At 45.6% G+C, this 20,499-nt stretch overlaps 1 protein-coding gene across 1 annotated transcript in view; it reads right to left on the reverse strand.

The window, feature by feature from the left end:
- Nucleotides 1–20,499, reverse strand: part of GEMIN2 (gem nuclear organelle associated protein 2) — a 263,441-nt gene that overhangs the window by 40,703 nt on the left and 202,239 nt on the right. Inside the window, exon 8 of the mRNA XM_078659764.1 lies at nucleotides 5,443–5,553. Within this exon, the coding sequence (XP_078515890.1) occupies nucleotides 5,443–5,553 (111 nt within the window). The remainder of the gene's footprint in view (nucleotides 1–5,442; nucleotides 5,554–20,499) is intronic.

Raw genomic sequence — 20,499 nt, forward strand, 5'->3', positions numbered from 1 at the left:
TCCATTACATACACCCACAATCAACACCGAAAACAAAAGAAGGAGACAAGATTAAAGAAAAATAAAACCAGACAATGCATAAAGGTGAATTACTACAAATAAAACTTCACAAGGAAAACCATAAAGTCTTCCAACCACAACATGCACAGCTAAAAACAAATGATCAAAATAAAAATGCTTCCCAGACAATATTAAACTTGAGCAAATTCAAAATTAAGAAAACTTCCAATAGCACTAGTCTTGACCACCCTGGCTCATAAATAGTTTAAAACACCGGAGCTCGATTTTTGCTCCCGAGCCATTCCGCCAAAATGTAGAGAGACACAGCACTAGAAAGTATACAATAGCCTAAACTAGCGTTGGGTTGTTTTTTCTTTCTTTAACAGGAACAGGAAGTCATTGCTCTTAAATCATCCTGCTTCAAAAATTATTTCGAAACAGTTCACTCCAACCTTACGATCGTGTGGCAAATGTCTCGCAAAACCCCCAAGGATCGTTTCTATGGTGACAACACAAATGAAGGTTCGGTGTATTGTATATAAACAAAACAGTGACAGGGCTACTGCGAAGCGCTGGGTGGCTCTGGGCACGTCGCTGAATTAAACGTGGAAGTGCGGCAAAACAAGACTCCCATACGTCATAAAGGACTGTGCTGCGAAGGTAAGCCTCACGTGTTTCCCTGTGATCTTCGAAATGGCAAATGACAGTTAGAGTGTCTATGGCGCATTTCCAAATGGCGCAGCTAGAATAAAACTGTTCAAAAACACCCCAACTGTACGTGCCAACAGTAACCCATTCTCCTCATGGTTCCGCTCAGCCTTTAAATACATCCGCTGCGTGCAACCCTTCTCACACACGATGTGACAGCTCAGGCTGTTGCGAAATAGATCTGCTGCGTGTTGTTTATTCGGACTCCCTCATGCTCACGATGTGCTGAAGCATGTGAAACATTAATATTGAAACGCTCATCCACAAAGTCCATGTTGCTCCTTTAAAAGTAAAACAGCTGATGTACAGCGCACTAATTAGCCATCATTTAACTCAACACTTCACTGCAGGCAGCATGTTTACTTTAGGATAAAAGACTCTAGTTTGTCTTTGCGCTGCTTTTCATATTGATATAAAAACGCTGTTTAAACAAAATTAACTTGCAGCTGTTCAGAGACTAAATAGATAATATTTAAAAAAAATTATGGAGACAGTTCCTTGGATAAGTCAACTAATCCGGGATTTAAGTCTTTTACTTGACTTTTACTTAACACGATGGTTTAAGAGTATAACCTCTGCCTTCCAAGAAGTTTACTCACACAGTTCAGCTGGATATTTTCAGATAATGTTCGCACAGATGAATAGGGCGACCGATGACATGGTCACTGGTGGGGTCATTGCGGTGCCAGGTTTCCTTAAATACAAATCCAAATTCAAATCCTTTAGTTTCTTGAAAGTCCTAAGTCCAAATCCATAGAAGTAGCACGCAGGTTCTTTTACATCGTCGCCAGTGTTACAATAATGAATGATCCATAGTCTGTAGGTGATATTAAGATTATAGCTTTATTTCTTCTTCAGATCCATGAGATAAAGTAGAGATAGATTAGAGACCCCACCAGGAGAAGTCCCACTGCTCAGCCCTTCATACTAACTGACATCTCCTTACTGATCAAGCCACCCAACATTCCAATGACATCATCAAGGGCCAAGCAGTGCAGTAGGGGAAAGCATAGGGAGGATGAACAAGACATGTTACATTACAACACCCACCTTTGCCAACCCCACCCTTCAGGTGGGGGAGGCGAGCTGAAGCACAACTCTCAGTCCCCGCCATCTTGCAGATGGGGGGACCCAGCCAACCAGAGTGAGGCATATGTCACCCTCCCCCTAGAGAACGACATAATAGGGAATGTACCCACCCCAAGGGAAGGACCCATTGGTCCCAACCTTTACCCACCTGTAACGCCCCTAAATCCAGTATTTTGGGGAACCCTGAACCTTGCCTCCTCAGACAAGAATCGACAAGAAAAGAAGGACCAAAGAAGCTGTGAAAGAACAAAAAAGAAGACGACGCCCACTGACTTGGCCCCGGCCCTACCGGCCTGTCCACATCTTGAACCTGCTCTAGCAAAATTCTGGTGTGTCCTCCAGCCAGCAGCCTCAAGAACCCGAAGGACCTGCTCTGCCTTCCAAGACAAAGACTTTGTCTCTAGTGAGCACCAGATTTGTTCACCAACCAACTCAGGCTCCAGCCAAAACCGTGAGTCTGCACCACTCTGCACCAGACGCCCATGGCCAGAGTTCGAGTGGCCCAACGCCACGAGGTCTCCCCGGCTATCCTGACCTGAGATCTGGTTATCTCTGACCTGCCTCGACACCCCCGATGACGCCTGCAGTCTATTTCTGGTGGACCCCCGCGACCGGAGCTGGTAAGAAAACCAAATGCCAAAATACAGCCCTGCACCCGACGCCCCACGGCCTTGGGTGGCCCAACCAACTGTGTCCCAGCATCCCCAGACATCCCAACTTGCTTCTTCAACCGGTGGTCACCTCCAGAAGATCTTCGTCTCCGAGCCTGCAGTCTTTGTTGCAATCGGAGAATCCCCATTTAAAACAGGGCACCCGATGACAGAACAGCAACCAGCTGCCCTTGCGGGTGTATTTTGGGTGCCAACTCAGATCCCCCTTTGCCCTGAGCCTAACACCAGGAGCTTTGCTCCCACAACCTTGTGGCCTGCTCGTGAGCAGCCACCAACCGGGGCCCCCTATCCCCCATTGGATAACATTGGGCCTCAGCACTCTGCACCCAGCCGCTGAGGGTATTTCTAGAGTGCATCCTTGACCCTGGGGGAACCCTGGTTCTATCCCCAGAATACCAACTCCCACAACCAAGTGCTTACCTGTTAACCAATAACCACATTTTCTCCATTGGACTACACGGACTATCTTTCCTTGCAAATGGCTCAAATTGTGGAGTTAGTTTTGTATGAGGAATTGAAAAACTGCTAATAGCTAAAAACTGCTTTACTTACCTTTTCTCTAGGAGATGTCCCAGTGTGATATCTAGGCATATCACACTGAGAAGAAAAAGTAATCCATAAAGTAATCAAAAGTAATCCAACAGTATTTCCTCTCTATTGAAAAGATTTACAAACCAGTAACAAAGACATTTTCATTCAGCTTGCTGGTATTGTTCAACCTGCCTAGAAAAGTACCATTTACACTTACCTGTGCCAGGCTTGCTTGGTTCTAGAAAATAAATATAACTAAATTATATTTTTTTATAAAAACAAATTAGTCTGAGTGCAGTCTTTGAGTGCGTGACCTCATTTGTTGCCTGACTGTGTACAACAAATGCTTAACACTACTCTCTGATAAAGCCTTAGTGCTCGCCCACACCACCACAAATAGAGAGTAAGGTGCTATCTACTTTTACCTCTGCCTACCTTTGGGGTTCCACTGGACTCTGTGCACACTATACCTCATTTTGGTATAGTATAGTATATACAGAGCCAGCTTCTGACATCCCCTGCGGGGTGTCCAACTCGAGACCAAGACGGAGTTCTGGTAATGGGGTGGGCTTTTTTCTAGGGGATTCTTGGCTTTACACCCACATACATGCTAGGTACTCTTAGGTAGGGTTGCCTCGTAGGAGTATGCTTTATTAAGGTCATGTATATATGCCTGCACAGATTCACTGTTTTCTACCTTTTATTTACTCTGCTGGTGCTTGTAATCTTCTATATCGGTTTCCGTCTAATGATTGTCACAGCAAACATGTTTTATACTAGCATGACACTGGTTCAATAAATGCTTATTGAAAAAAGTCCCCATCGTTTATTCTGTGTATTACTCTGAGGTAAAGTGAGCACGATAAACTGAGCGAAAAGTACTGTACTGTTTCCCCGATCCCTGAAGGATCAAGGGTTGTCTTGTTCAATAGTTGCCAGAAACGATTCGCTCCTTTGTAAGTGTAGGGTGCTTATGGTGGCACTGTGAGCTAGCTGGTGTAAAGGCGAACATGTACTTTGAGGGTGTCTGGTATCAGTCTGGACACCAATCCCTTAATTTATGTTGTCTAAACGCGCAGATCCTATGTATTATTAGGAACTACACAACAGAAGACAGCAAGATGGCCGGCCCTGCTTTGGAACAGAAAACGGGAATGCATTATAACCAACTCATTCCAAAGGAGTGTAGACAGAACAGAGATCACTTATCATAGAAGAATATATTTTAGGTCGGCTAGAATAGGTGGTTGGAAAATTCCTCATATTTGAAGTGTTGCCCTCACAACTTGTTATGGTGTCATACTTCATCATAGGGCGTTTTGGCTCCTCGTGGTGTTGGCGCTGCAGTTCCCCCACGAGCCCCATGAGACAGCTCTTTGGCGGAGATCTTTTTGAGGAATGCCGTAGTTGTGTGTGCGGCTGCGTGGGGTCAGTGCAAAGGTGAGTTAAAAATATTGTGACGGTTCCCCAACAGACGTTTATTCTGTGATCCGTTGGGTAAGATTATAAACAGTAAGAACTGTCAGACGTTCCACCAATGAGGAGGGATAGTTTGGTTTTATTTAAAAAAGGTGAATAGTGATAAAGGTCAAGGGGTCAACATGTTTCACGCCCTAGTGGTCTAAACTGGATCTTTGGCGTTTCATCAGGAAAGACAGGAAGGTGTTATCTGTGCGGCCAGCAGATGTGTGTAGGTGCAACAGCAGGCAACCTCAAGGGTCAGTGTAATCCTTAGAAACGCCTGCTTTCCCCCGCAGAGGCCTCCCTTCCGGTCGGTCCTGATGAAAATCCAAAGATCCAGTTTGGACCACTAGGGCGTGAAACATGTTGACCCCTTGACCTTCATCACTATTCACTTTTTAATAAAACCGAACTAACCCTCCTCATTGGTGGAAGGTCTGACACTAATGAAGTTAACCTGAATTTTAGGTAATAAAACGACACGTAAAATGCTGCGTGCCATCAGTTAAACAGACGTGCAAAGTCCCAATTAGACTCAGCGACATAATGCTGCATGGGTTATAAAGCAACATAATTTCAGCTAACCGCAGGACACCACACAGAAAAACAAGGCGGCAAACTGCAGGAGTTGAGACATATATATATATATATATATATATATATATATATATATATATATAATATGTATATTTACGATCTGCTAAACGTTAGCAACAAAAGATCCCAGGGAAAGCAAGAGTTTTAAAATGTTATTTCTAGCTTTCAAGTTACCCTTATATCCAGGCTGAGAATATACCAAACATATTGGAGGGAGTTTAAATTTGAGAATGGGGATTTCTAATCTGAGTACATGGATCATCTTCAGTGTTTAAATTTCCACTAAGTCAGTTAAATGTGCTCATACTTTGTTATGCTATACAAGATACTGCAACTGATATACCTATTATCGCAGCCCTTGAATCCAAATTAAGTTGCAACTTACCACAGTGGCTCTCACTTCAGAGCACCTTCTAGCTAGTTGTCGAATTAGAGAGTGAGCCTCTGGCAGCAAAGGTTTTTCCAGACATGCCAGCAAAGCATAAAGCCACCTACCCTGAAACCATCAAACAAAAGAGTTAGTCAATAATGCTTTACAACATTCATTTTTTGTGCATGTGAACTCGACTTGTACAGATAAACTGAACTCAACAATTGCGGGTCTAAAACATACCTGCGAACAAACACAATATTGAGTAAAATGTAATTTTGAAAGATACATGAAGACGAGATTGATGGGCTGAAAGACGAGGGTAAAATTATAGCATTACCACTAGGAAGAAAGATTGGAATTGAATGAGAGATAAGATTCACAAAATAAAAGGAAAGGAGACTAGGACAGGCCTTTTAAAGGTTGTAACAAAATAAATGCAAATGTATGGCATTTATGCTGTATGCTGTCAAAACTAGCTTACCACAATAGTATTATATGCACCTAATGGACTATTAAATGGACAATGCTGGGTACAAACTGCCATTACTAACATTCTGTGGACACCTACAGAAGCAAACAATGCCACACGCTTTCACTGTAGGAGACCATCTTATGACCAATACCCATCCTTAGAAAATCATGCTTACCAATTACACGCTCACATAATTCCTTCGGCATCATATTTACACAAAGTAGGGACGAAAACCAAAATTTTATGTGTAGGTGATTTATGAAAGAACTCCAAAATGAGTGAACCAATAAAAGTACACCCAAGGAAAACAACTCAAAAGAACATAAAAGCAGACAATATGGCTACTGCTCAAAGTTTCTACAGCACACCATTCAGAACACTACTGCTATAGGTTTCCGAGAATCAGCCTATTTGTTAATACTGCATTGTCGTCTCTCATTGCTCTAGAAAGATACATTTTTATTTTTATTAATAAAATACATAGTTCTTATTAACAATTCTTATAGCGAAGTGTATCCAATGTGAATGCAACTATGTAATCCAGATGTTTAATTTCTATTGACACATATGTCTAACATTTAGTATTATTATGCATGCAATGCAGTTCAGTGACAGCTGGAGATGAAGTTGTCCAATTCCTGAATCATAGAAGAATGACGACTGAAAAATAGTGGATAAGGTTAAGTCTCCTGGTGGAACGCCTTATTTGTTGCATTCATGGCTATAAAATGCAATTTTCTGCTTGGGGGCTGTGTAGCTGAAGGCTCTCTAGGACGTATCAGGAATTATCCGTCCATGCACCAGTTCACCTAATGGACTGTGAAGTAATCTTTAAAACAAAAACGTAGTTTTTATTGAGTTTTATAAACATGGTACATAGTGTTACTCGGTTCCACAGGAGCACTGCCACATTAGTGGCATCTGTCTTACTGACCTAGTAGGCATTAACAGTAACTAAGGTGTATCAAATGTACTAAACAGGAACTGTGCTGTCTTCACATTGTTTTTAACCTCCATATATTGTGTTGTCGGTTAAGGCGCAAGCTTATCAAGAGTTGCGATGGCACTTTTAATGGTGTCTCCCCAGATTTAGTGATGTGGAAGAGTTGGGTGTAGAAGGGGAATAGGCGAGGAAGTTTAAAAAAAAAAAAAAAAAAAAGGGGGTGAGGGGAGGAGGGGGAGTGCTGCTGAGGTGCTTTCTTTTCTACAACATGCTGTATGGTGAGAGGGAATCTTTAACAATAATCGTGCAAGCTCAGGGGGATTATTGCAATTGCTTTCCAGCTAAGGTTAGGCGAATCGTGCTCCAACTAGTTACATGTATGGTCTTTTAAGCAGTATAAGTGCTAGGTCAAACAACCTATATGCATATTTTCTTTTCTTTGTTCAGGTTCTTGGACCCAAAAGGCACACTTTTGGATTACTTTCTATTTTAATAGTTGCCACTTGTTCAGTAGGATGTATGAATGGTTGCCAGAACTGACCTAATGCTCTGCCACACAAGTCACCTTAATGGCTGCCTCCACTATGGGAACCAGCATGTACTGCTCTGAAACCGCCAAGAATTCTTGGGCAAGACGTTCCAGGTTACACTCCTTATACTTTAGGAGCCAACTGCAAATGATTACACATGTAAAAATATTAGTATAAGGAGGAAAATCATCTTGTATATCACAAAACAAGAAACCATTCTGTGCTCACTTTGTCGATATAGTTGTAGTCTGCTCAGTTAAATTTCAAAGTCAGTAACTCAATTACCAATTATCCTGCTCTCAACATAGCCTCTCAACCCTTCCTTCCCGACGATCAACGCTCTCTTGCTGGGGGAGGAGCCTGGCTGGCAATGGCGATGGACACTTTGTGTTGAGCTCTGTAGCTGTGGGCACTGCAGGCACATAAATCCTGAGGTGCCCCATACCGGACTGGACTCCCCAGAGTCCTTGAAACACCTGGAGGCAACGGCTACCCCAAATTGAATTGATCCAGAGGAGGCACCTGAAGGAGGCAGAGCGGACCGCAGGGATCATGGCCTACAAAAAGGCATTGCTTCGCCTATGATGGTAATATGCAGCCACCCAGTGCCTGGACGCCCTTAGGCAATTGTTTGCGTTTTACAAATGCTAGATTTCTGCCTGAGGGCTCAGCAAGGGCATTGGATGCCGCAGTACAGCAGAACACGCCTCGGGCCCCAGGGGTGTGAGAAACCAATTCTAACAAAACTAAGCAGCAATTGATAATTAAGGCTCAGAGTGTCACTCAAATATGTAGTTACAAAAAACCGTGTCAGCAAAGACTGTTGCCCACCTCTTTAGCCCGCTGCTTACAGACCATACAAAGATGTAATATATATATATATATATATATATATATTACATTACATCTTTGTATTAATCAGGCGTTCAACTTTGGCTATCTCAAAACCACTTGGAGCTTAATCAAGAAAAAACCGAAGTTCTACTCATCTCCAACAGAGACGAAAACCCCCAAATGGAAGAATGGCTCAAAGCCATCGACGCCCTCAATTGCACCCTCAAACCGAAAGATTCGGTCAAGTCCCTAGGTATCACCTTAGACCCCAAATTAGACATGAAAAAACATATCACGAACTCCGCCAAAAGCGCCTTCCTCAATCTGAAACTTCTCTACAAAATAAAACCCTTCCTGCCCCCAAAGGACCTTCAACAGGCCACTCAAGCACTGGTGCTTTCCAGAATTGAGTATGGAATCGCAGCCCTGACCGGCTCAGCCAAATCACACCTAGGCCCCTTGAAAACCACCCTCAATGCTGCGGCTAGAATGGTCACAGGAACCAAGAAATTCGACCACATTTCCCCCGCGCTCAAGGATCTGAAATGGCTCCCTATTGAACAACGAGCCAACTTTCGAACAGCTTGTCTGACACACAAAGCCCTCCACACTGGCAAACCAGAATACCTGGCCGCGAAACTCAAAAGGGCTGGCCAAGCCAGGAACCTCAGTAGCTCCAACACACTTCTTCTCATTCCTTTGAAATCGCGGAAACGCAAAAATATAAGTAAATCCTTTGCGGGCAATGCACCCAGGATATGGAACGCCATCCCCCCTCACATCAGAATGACCTCCCATTTCCCGAAATTCAAGACTTTACTCAAAGCCCTCTTCCTTGAGGCCACCTGAACTCTATGACGATGATCTTAATATGATATGTAGGACTATGCTATTTGCAATGCCCACAAGTTCGCTGGTTATCGGCCTTCCCTCGCCGTTAAGGCACATTGTTGTACTTGCTGTGAAGCGCTCTGATACCCTCGGGTCCAGCTAGTGCTATACAAAACTTAAAAATAAATAAATATACAACAGAGGCAACACAATTTGAATTCAACCAACAAGAGCACAAAATCTTAGGTCTTCAAGTGAAGTTTCAAGTTCTTCTAATTTTATTGAACCAGACAAACAAGCAGCCAACGCGTTTCTCCCTAAACAGGGCTTCATCAAGGCTATCACACCACCACCGACCAGTACTTGAATTGTGGTGCAAGTAATGGCTTGGTAATCACTGAAAAGACGTTGCATTCCGTGAGAACTTGTGCAAGTACTTCTTACTCCCCCCACATATGGGAGTTAGTTTTGCTGGTGTGCGCCATGGTCGGCTATGACTTCGGTCCCCGTGGTTCACTACAAAGTTATCCGTCCCAACCGGACACCGATCGAGTACAGCGTGCTTCAGTTCTACTAAGGATATTACAAATGATTAACCAGTTCGAGTGGGACAGTGATTACCAAGCCATTACTTACACCACAAACAAATACTGGTCAGCAGTGTTGTGATAGCCCAGATGAAGCCCCGTTTAGGGAGAAACACGTTGGCTGCTTGTTTGTCTGGTTCAAGAAAATAAAGAACTTAAAACTTCAATTGAAGACCAAAGATTGTGTGCTATTGTTGGTTGAATTGAAATGGTGTGTTGCCCCTCTGTTATATTTCGTGTGAGACACCAAGGCCGGGGAGAGCCTGCGGAACCCATCACAAAAAGGGCACATCACCCACCTTCTCACCTGCCCAGACGGCGAGACAGGGGCTGAGACGATTGGGTCGGCGAAGGCGCAGTGCCTGGCCTAAGATACGGGCAGTGGAGAATGCAAGCACAGGTTCTCGGAGAACAGGGGCAACCGGCAGTGGCACCCCAATGGGCCCCTTATTATCAGAGCTGAATGGGGTTGGCCCCAAATAGCAGAAAGTTCCCGGTGAACCGGCTGGGACCACGGCACAAAAGGAGAAGCCCATTGGGCAGAGAATGGAGAGGCGATCAGAGCAATGTGGGCCAAACACCCCAGGGCAAGATACATTGTGCATGACAGGGGTGTTTGACTTTCTGAAAAAGCCACATATGATGACACTGCTGAAGCACACACCATTGCCCTGCAACACCCTCTCACACCTTCCCCCCCCCCCTAATTTGCGGTGGCGATAGAGCCTGTGGCCACCTGGATCCACTGAGATGCCCTCGTTCGTGGGTCCACTGGTATTACGAAAGGGAGGAAGTCATCTCACTCTATGCAGACGAGGTTCTGTTATACCTTGGGGAGTCTGAAAAGTCAACTGCCAGAATACTGAAGGTCTTTGGAAAGTATTCTGTATCAATTGGATTAAATCTGGTCTTTACCAACTCACGGGGTGACAGCCCAGTATGGATTGGCAGTGTCCAATGCCAGGGAACAAAGGGGTGTCAGATGCCTGGAAATTTATGTAACCGGAGATCAGCAGCTTTTTTACGATTGGAACTTAGGCAGGCTGCTTGACGACTACAGAAAAGATGTAGGCCACTGTCCTTAATAGGCTGAGCGGCCTTACACAAAAAGATATACTTACCTAAGCTCCTATATGCCCTCCAGAACTCCCTCTTACCAACCTGGAGCCAGTTTCTGAGATGGTGGCTGCCTAAATTAGGTATTGCTGTAAGACAGCGGTGCACCACAACATTGACACGGACCTGAAAACCCTTTAATAGTGGCACAGCACTACCAAACCTATGCCACTACTACTGGGAGTCTCAACGGGGAGCTCTGAATGACTGGTCATTAATTGTGGACAGAAGAGCTACAGACGCGTTTGACTATGTTAGGGTGATCTGTGGGAGGGGAGAGTGGACTATGCTATGGTCCCGCACTGCAATGGTAATCAAGGAGTGGTGAGGGGCAGTTAAAAATATTGGATGGCAGGGCACATTAACTGTGGAGACACTTATGGCATGGCGGTGAGTGGACAGTGGCAGTGTCCCTGCTGCTTTGACGGCGCGAGCTGCAGCGCGTGTGCTGTTCATGTTTTAAAAGCTGATTGGGAGCATTTTAAATTAGTTGTCTTACTTGCACAGGGGCATTGGGAGGTAAACGATTCTGGCTTCCTCTGGTTACTGTCACTGCGGTGACCTGTAACTTCGATTGAGGGCACTGTGCACTGCTGATATGTTACCTGTAGGCAGGCGCAGGGGCAGAGACATCGTGCAGAAGGGCTTGGCTCGTTTCCTCCTTCCCGCCTCGTTCTGACGCCGATGACTAGCACCGTTCGAGCAGAGGGCGGGGAAGGTCCGAGCAAGCCACTTCCGGTGCGGTGGGGAGGATGGGCAGCGCTCTAGTGTTGCTGCCGCTGGGGGGAGATAAAAGACACTGGACTTCGGGCCCTGGTGGCGGTCAGTGGACAGTGGCAGTGTCCCTGCTGCTTTGACGGCGCAAGCTGCAGCGTGTGTGCTGTTCATGTTTTAAAAGCTGATTGAGAGCATTTTAAATTAGTTGTCTTACTTGCACAGGGGCATTGGGAGGTAAACGATTCTGGCTTCCTCTGGTTACTGTCACTGCGGTGACCTGTAACTTCGATTGAGGGCACTGTGCACTGCTGATATTTTACCTGTAGGCAGGGGCAGAGACATCGCGCAGAAGGGCTTGGCTCGTTTCCTCCTTCCCGCCTCGTTCTGATGCCGGTGACTAGCACCGTTCGAGCAGAGGGCGGGGAAGGTCCGAGCAAGCCACTTCCGGTGCGGTGGGGAGGACGGGCACCGCTCCAGTGTTGCTGACACTGGGGGGAGATAAAAGGCGGATGCCTACCCGGCAGCGCAGTCACGCTTAAGTCAAGCCTGTCTGCGCCCGTCCGCGATCGTTCACGGGCCAGGGCCAGTCCCCATGTCCCACCGGGCGGTCTATTACAGTGGAGCAGAACGGAGCTGATGTCCCTCCGCAGTGTCACCACCTGCCCATATCTGCACAGCATGAGGGTGGAGGAGAATGCAGGCTGCAAGCACTACCATTTTTCCTATAACTCGGAAAGGGATGCGGGAAATTAGCACCACGACCTGGTCTGCGGCCTGTTGAATGTTCGCTCTCTGCGGAAACACAAGCTGGATTTGTACGATCTACTCACTGAGAAGCAGTGGGATCTTGTGTTTCTCACAGAGACTTGGCTCGATGAGTGCTCGGCCCCTGATGTTCTGGAGGCGTTACCAGAAGGCTACACTATGCTAAGGCAGGATAGACCCACCTGTAGAGGAGGGGGTAAAGCTATTGTAGCCAAGCAAGGCTTACGGTACCAGTTAGATTGTTCTCCTATTCCGCACAGCGAGGCGGGTAGCTTTACCATTAAGGTAAATAACAGCTACACGATGAAGGGTCTTTTGATCTACAGACCCCTGGGCCCCGTGGCCGGGTTTGGGGATAATCTGGCAGAAGGCATTATTGAGGCTGCCCTGCGCAGGGATAAGTTCCTGGTACTGGGGGACCTCAATATGCACTTGGATGACTCCACGGACAAAGCGGCCATGGATTTCTGCCAGGTATTGGGGGCCCTTCAGTTAAATCAGATAGTAAGAGGACCTACCCACCAGCAGGGGCACCTGCTGGACCCCTGCTGGGGGGAAGTTGATGCCCTGACCCCGGTTCCCATTTCTTGGTCGGACCATTACCTGGTACCTTTCACCATACATATTCCTGGGGTTAGATTACCAGAGCCACCGACCCTGTACCACTCAAGGCGGAGATGGGCCACTTTCTCCCAGGCTAAGTTTAGTGCGGCATTGATCAGAGGGGGAAGCCCAGGGGGGGAAGATGTGGAAACAGCTAATGCCAACATGCCAACCTTTGTAAACGTATCACAGAGGCACTTGACTGTACGGCCCCACTCTCCCGTGCAAAATTGGGTGGCCGTGTTCAGAAAACGGCCCAGTGGTATAGTAACGAGCTTCGAGTCGCTAAAACTGCAATGAAGCGGGCTGAAAGGCAATGGCGGGGAGCTTTTGCCGCTGATGCCAAGGAGGCTTACCTAACTGAGAGGCGCGCTTATCATAGGCTAATTAGGAAAATCAAAGCGGCATATTATGCCACTAGGATTATGGAGGCTGGGAACTCCACAAAAGAAATGTTTCTAGTTTATAAAACTCTTTCAGGGGGGATGCCCTCCACTGCGCCAGAAGACTGCTCAGTGGAGTCCTGTAACAGGATTGCGGACTTCTTTGCCGATAAAGTGGCTAAAATATACTCGGCTTTCCCTAGCCATCCTACCGCAGGGTCTGAGTTCGTAGGGTCACCTAGGGAATGGGGGGGAACGACATCTGTTGACCAACTTAGTTACCCCATCCCGCGAGATTCTCTTGCAGATTGGTGGGTGAGTCAAATCAGGCTCCCCTCGGGACCCCACCACGCCCAAACGGTTATTCGACAGCCTGCCAGTGTTGGTACCATACATTAGACATCTTTTGGATGTCTCTTTTAGGACCAAGACTGTGCCCAGAGATTGGAAACAGGCAGTAGTGTTACCACTCAAAGAGAAGCAGAACATCAGCTTCGAAAAATTGGAGAACCTCCGACCAATTTCACTGTTACCTTATATGGCTAAAGTGGCGGAAAAAACGGTAAACATACAACTGATGAATTTCGTGGAAGAGGCTACCCTCCTGCACGAAACCCAGTTTGGTTTCCGTCCCCGCCACTCGACTGAATCAGCGCTATTGATGGCAGTGGAGACCTTACGCCAGGGGGTGGATGAGGGCCAGACAATGGCTCTCATCCTACTGGATCTAAGTGCAGCATTCGACACTGTAGCTCATACCACCTTGCTACAGTGTCTGAATGAGGGAGGGATAACAGGAGCTGCACTTGAATGGATCCAGTCTTTGACAGGGAGAGGCTTTCAGGTTCGTCAGGGAGACTGCTACTCCAGGGAGATCGGTTTGGGACAGGGCGTGCCCCAGGGCTCGTCCCTGAGCCCAACCTTATTTAATCTCTATGTCTCCCCGGTGGCGCGCATTGCTGAGGGTCATGGCCTGCGCATAGTGTCCTATGCCGATGACACGCAGCTGGTCATCTCCCTATCGCGTGCGCCCGGTCTTGCGGTGGACAGGTTCAGGGCCTGCATGCAAGAACTGGCCACTTGGATGTCCACCAATTGTCTCAAATTAAATGGCAGCAAGACCGAGGTGCTCGTGGTGGGGGGGGGGAGTCCGACTGCTTGGTCATCGGCTTGGTGGCCACCCTGCCTGGGGGATATCCCTACACCCTGCCAAGAAGCAAGAAACCGGGGAGTGTGGTTCGATGCAGAACTCTCTTTTGGACCTCAGATAGGCCGGGTGGTGGGGGTCGGCTTCAGCGTCCTGAAGAGCTTGCGGAAGGTTTTAGATCTCCTCCCTACGATAGCCCGCAGGACGCTGGTGCATGCCCTCGTCACATCGCGCCTGGATTATGGCAATCTGCTTTATCTAGGAGCCACCGGCAAGGCCGTTAATCGCCTCCAGGTGTTGCAGAATGCAGCGGCTCGCCTGATCTTGAAATTCCCTAAGAGATCGGCGTCTAAGGTAGCCCTCCAGGCCCTTCATTGGCTCCCTGTAAAGAGTAGGGTCGAATTTAATGCCCTCTCTACATGATACCGCATTTTGGGAGGTAAAGCACCCGCTCTATTACAGAGCTTGATCACCCGGTATGTACCTACGCGTGCTCTGCGCTCCTCCTGCGCAGGGATACTTAAGGTCCCCAGGATATAAAAGGCACGCATGGGGGGCAGGTCCTTCAGGTATCTGGCCGCGAAAAGCTGGAATGCGCTGCCCCTGGACCTTCGCCTGGAGCCATCTGAACCTGGCTTCAGGAAGAAATTAAAAACCCACCTCTATATGCAGTAAGCCGGGCTGTCCTTTGCGGCTGTTACTCTGCTGATTCCACTTACCACAGCGCGGGGACACGCCTTTTGTGTGTAACCAGGCGCTATATAAACTTCCCTTATTATGCAGTGACCATGGAGCCCTTGCAGGGGGGAAGAAGGACACATGAAATGGGATATGCTGGGCATTTCTAAGCTGGGAGACCTTTGGACTGATGCAGGCATGATGACCTTTGCAGACCTTCAGACACACTAAGAGCTGACTGGAATTCAGAACCTGTGGTACTTGCAGTTCAAACACATCCAACGGTGCTGTATAGACCCGAAGAAGGATACACTGGACGAGAGCCAGATGGAGTGCAGAGTGCTTAGGGGTCCCACTACACTGCCATGCTAGCTCTGTGAGAAGTCACGCTGCTTTAAAAAGTATCCCCTCACTGAGGGTGCTGTGAAATAAACAAGAGTAAGATCTCAGAAGATTCTAAGATGATGAATGGGGTGCAGCATGCGGATACCCTAGGGGGGTGGGTATTAAATCTGAATTCAGACTCATCCAGCTACAAAGCTTTCTTAGGGTGTACTGTACTAGAACCAGACTGTTTGCAATAGATGGAATTAAAACTGGTCAGTGTTGAGGGGGTTACACGGGGGGCACACTCCCAAACACACTATGTGAGTGCCCTAGGGTTCGTTCATTCTGGACAGGGGTCCAACGCAGGGTGTCTCAAGCACTGGGGGAGCCACTGGAACGAAGTTACCGGGTGGCCATGCTTGGAATCTGGGGTGATTAAACACTAGACATGTAGGCGCTCATTTTTTAGGTCTTGCCTAGGCAGCGCATGCGCGGTCTCTTCGGAACACGCTGTTTTCAGAATATGAGTTTGGAGCACCGCTCATCTTTAACTGGTTCCTGTGTCGTCCTTTGGAAAGGCCATCTTTTGTTTAATGGATATGCTTAATAGTCCCTCCTTTTAAACTTCTTTATTCTCTAATGAGGACTGCTCGTTACATGTGCTCTGACTTGTCTTGTTATGTAGAGAGCTTGGAGAGCATTTTTTTTTCGTTGGCGTGTCTCTGCTCGTTAAGTGTCCCATTTACTTAGCTTCAGCAATTTGCACTGCGGTCACTTAATCTCCATGTGCTGTCCTCCACCCCCTCACCCCTCCCACAACACTACTTGCCCCCCGCCATCTCAACACTGCATGCCTGCCGCCACCATCGCTGCTTTTTAAAACATTTAAATGAGTACATTTATATAGCGCTGGCGCGGGGGAGAATACATGATTTGCTCAAATTCATTAGATGTTGAGGTGAGGCTTGAGCAGTGATCCCCAGCTCCTGAGTTGGCAGCTCCGACCTCTGCGCCGCATCCTCTCAAACTGGGGATCCATGTTGGAGTTTCCCTTTGTTGACACAGCAGTGCCAGCAAATCGCCTCAAAGGTGCTGCTCTTATGTCAGGGGACTAGTGCGGCTGTGCGCCTTTTATTAGCGCAGCACCTGCTGCTTAGAGCAACAACGTGCATCGCACTTGTTTATTTTTAGTGCCTTGGTTTGTGGTCACGAATGATGGTGTTTAACTCCTTAACCGCGGCGCGAATTCCGCCACAGTGCGGGAGTTTTATTGAGAGGGCTACCGCGACGCGCGCATGCAGCGGGTTAACTCCCAGAGCGTGCAGTCAATTATAATACTCACTTTTTGTGCCATCTCACTTTCTTTTATTGCAAAATGCTTCCATATATTTCTCTGAAGCTACTAGTCCTTGCAAACATAATACTCAATGGTGTAAAATCTCTCTCACTGTAATCCAATCATGCCTTAAACAGGCTATAGACAAACCCTAGCGTAAAAAAACTGCTTAATCTTTCCGCACACCCCTCATTTGTTCCACACAGTGTTAAATAGTGCCATAGTTAATTGTGATTCTACAAACTAAACCATACTTATTTAAAAGTGTATTATAGAAACTTCCCTCTTTTTCTATTTGGTTACCCGATATTGTTATAACAAAACGGCTCCACAAAAATACATAAGTAAAACATAAGTAAAGAAGCCTTTATTTCCAACGCCAATAGCTTTAACTTTAACAAATGGTGTCCGATTGCATTGCAAATGTTTGCTGCAATGTGGCGCAGATGTGAAATCAAAGAGTTGGGGAAGTTCACCAACCAGACAGTGGATAGAATAGAAGTTCACCAACCAGACAGTGGACAGAATAGAAGTAAACATGGACTGGTGCATGCAAGTGGTAGAACAGATTTATATAGCCCGAGCATGTCCAAGCAAATTTACTAAAGTGTTGGTCCCCATGGAAGGGCCTGGTGGACGAACTATCAGAGGTCCACTCCTGGACTAGCCGCGTACGCTGCAGAATACTGGAAGAGGAGGGATGGAGGAAAGTGATGAATCTGGGGTAAAAAAGTTTGCAATGTTTCTTTTGGGACAATTGGGCAGACTATTAGGAGATGTGACATACGAAGAGGTTGAAATCAGCGTCTGCAGTAATGGTGGGGGGGGGGTTTGTTTGAGGAGTATCATTTAATGTAAAACTTACATTTACAGATTTGATTATAAAAAAAGTCTGCTTTGCCCCTCCCACTTTCTCGCACACCACCATATAAAGAGACTTGCAAATCTACTCTCACATTGTCCTCTCTCAGCCCATTAACATACCTATCCAGACAACTCTTGCGCCCTTTAGCCACAATCACACACATTCTATGGTTGCTAATGGCTTGGGAAATTACAACAAGTGCAATCTCAGTATCTGGAAAATAACAGAAATAAGACATTGATACTTCCCTCAAATTAAACAAAAATGTATGTATAAGGATCATATTATCACAATTAACAAAACTTACTGCCTGCAATTTCAGGCATAAACCCTTAATTAGAACACTGGAATGTTGTGGGTTCCACTGAAGACCTTTGGCTCCGATATTCCATTGTTTGTCTTTGTTTCTCCCTTTTTAATTTAGAAGAGTATCATCTTAGTTGGTGAAATGTTCTAACAGCCTTATGGCCCTTCTGCCTTAGGTTATACCAGTTAAGGGCTCTCACCCTCATTATAGCTGCTTTTTTTCTGGCGGGACAGTGACGGGAAGTGCTTCATATTCAACGACGGGGAAAGGACGAATAAATAAAAAAGACAGGGCAAATGGGATGTGTGTCCTAAAATGATGATTGCAAGTCTTCATTCAGCCACTATGACTTCTGGGTGATGTTGTATTTTCACACGGGTACACTAGGTCCAGTTAAGTAACGCCATTTACATGCTCATGTTCTTAATTTGCCTTCTCTCCCTAAACACGATGACAACTCACACACATTTGTTTGCGTGCCCATACAAGATGATATTCTTCAAACTCAGTTTTGCTTACACTACTACTTCGTAGGCACTCTATCAGAACACCATCACGTAAGATGCTGCTATTTGTTGTGGCCACTCAGCGACAGAGCTATCACAATAGACTAAATAATAGTGGCCTGGCTGGTGCTTCCGCTTGGTAATATGAAGTATGCTATTATATATATGACCCTCAAAGAAAAGGGAGGTTCCCCTGTAATATGTGTCAGGGAGGGGGATACTTAGCCAAAAAGAGAGAGTCCATGTTATAGTTGTAGCAGACTGGGATAGCTGAAGAAAAACTAAGAGGAGGTAGTAAGTTTATCTTCTTTATCTAGTGGGTATATCGCAAAACAAACTGCCTGACTCAATGAGGTATGTTTACACAAAGACTCAAAAGTAACTAGCACTGATACAAACAATTTATAAAAATACACAAAATTTATTATAAGCCTCCCAACTGGGTCACATTCTAAAACATAATTCAGACATTTTAAAATACCATCTAGGGTAACAACAGAATAAAAATTACAGTCAAAACTTTAAAAAGGTCGACGCGGCGTTTCGGTGCTACTCAATCTTGACACCTTCATCAGGACATTAAGACATTTGACTCCGTATCTACAAATGAATAACAGTGTTTTAGTATCATTGTGTTCTGCATATTCTGCATGTCCTCCTTATTACCAAAATTGTTGTCTAGGACTACTCGCATTATGCTGACCCCCTACTTACACCTCCCCCAGTTTAGAGACCTGTTCTCGTGTTCTCAATCAGAGCAACAGGATGGTACTACTGGTACCTGGTTCCATTAAACTGATTAGTTCCAAATTAATTCTTTTGTTATTAAGAAACGGCTGTATGTACCTGTATCTTAGGTTGGGGGAGCTTTTCAATTGCTATCCACCTTGATGCAAACTTTGCAAATCGTTGTCCCTGTCGTTTTATTAGCACAGGGTGATTCTGTGAGGAATACATAAACGAAATTGGCCTTTGATTTCTGTCTGGTCCCAAATATTACCCGTATGTAGTCATTAAAATCAATCTCATTACGTTTCTGATGGAACTTGAATTTATCTATATGCACGGAGGAACCACCGTTGGGGATCGAAGTGGATTTTTCAGACAGCTTTAGTATATTGGTGACCTGAGTGTAAAAAAGATCACATATAATTGGTCTCATATATATTGTGACCAATGATAAGGCCTGAAGGTCTCTTGTCTTTGCTCAATAACCCATCGATTATTACTCACCAGCTATCATCTGAATATGGTCTATAGATGCGGTTGAATTAAACTTTCCCGCCTTTCACGACTTATTCAAACGTCGAATGTTTGATGGCTATGGATATAAATGTGAAAACACTGATTATAATTTGTGAGATGTCTAATTTTATACAGGTTTGTACTCTTTTTACTAATTCTTTCAACCGGCTTATTGGTATCAAGATCTACACAGGTTAACTAAATAAATGTGCTTATATAGTGCAAAGATGTTGTTCATTTGGGGCGTTATCTATGATTACCTCGCCGTCTTGGATTACATGGCAGCAACATTTTTTATTATTATTATTAACCAGTATACATGGAAATTACATATAGTGCCAAGTTTATCTAAGTCCACAGTTCAGAGTTACCAAAAGACTGCAGAGTCTAGGATATTGCATGGAGCTGTGTTTAAACTAACCCCTATGGAGTATGCCCTTACTAAGACTACAGGTTTTAAAAAAAACAGAGCCCGCCTTGTCACATACCTTATCCTCTGTAGTCGGCCTCCCTGTTCCTCCGTGCTGTTCCCTTCATTTCAATGCGAAGTGAAACGACAAGTGGGGGGACCGCGTATTTATGCTGCCCTCCAAGAGAAGGCCCAAGCAATAAATCAGGTCTAAAACCTAAATCTGAATGGACTCCCAATATAAACTTGGTACATAAGCAAGTGGACATGTTTGAAAAGGTGGTAGAAAGTAATATCTCAGATCTATTAACACACCCAACACCAGGTGTGAATAATATGAGTAATGAGGAAAGAGCAGCACTTAAGAACTTGGAAAACAATAATAACATAACGATCAAACCCGGGGACAAGGGTGGCAGTATTGTCCTCATGAAAACGGATGACTATGACAACAGGATGATGCTCCTT

The sequence above is a fragment of the Lissotriton helveticus genome, chromosome 9 (genome assembly GCF_964261635.1).
Source record: "Lissotriton helveticus chromosome 9, aLisHel1.1, whole genome shotgun sequence".
In the NCBI taxonomy this organism is placed as follows: Eukaryota; Metazoa; Chordata; class Amphibia; order Caudata; family Salamandridae; genus Lissotriton; species Lissotriton helveticus.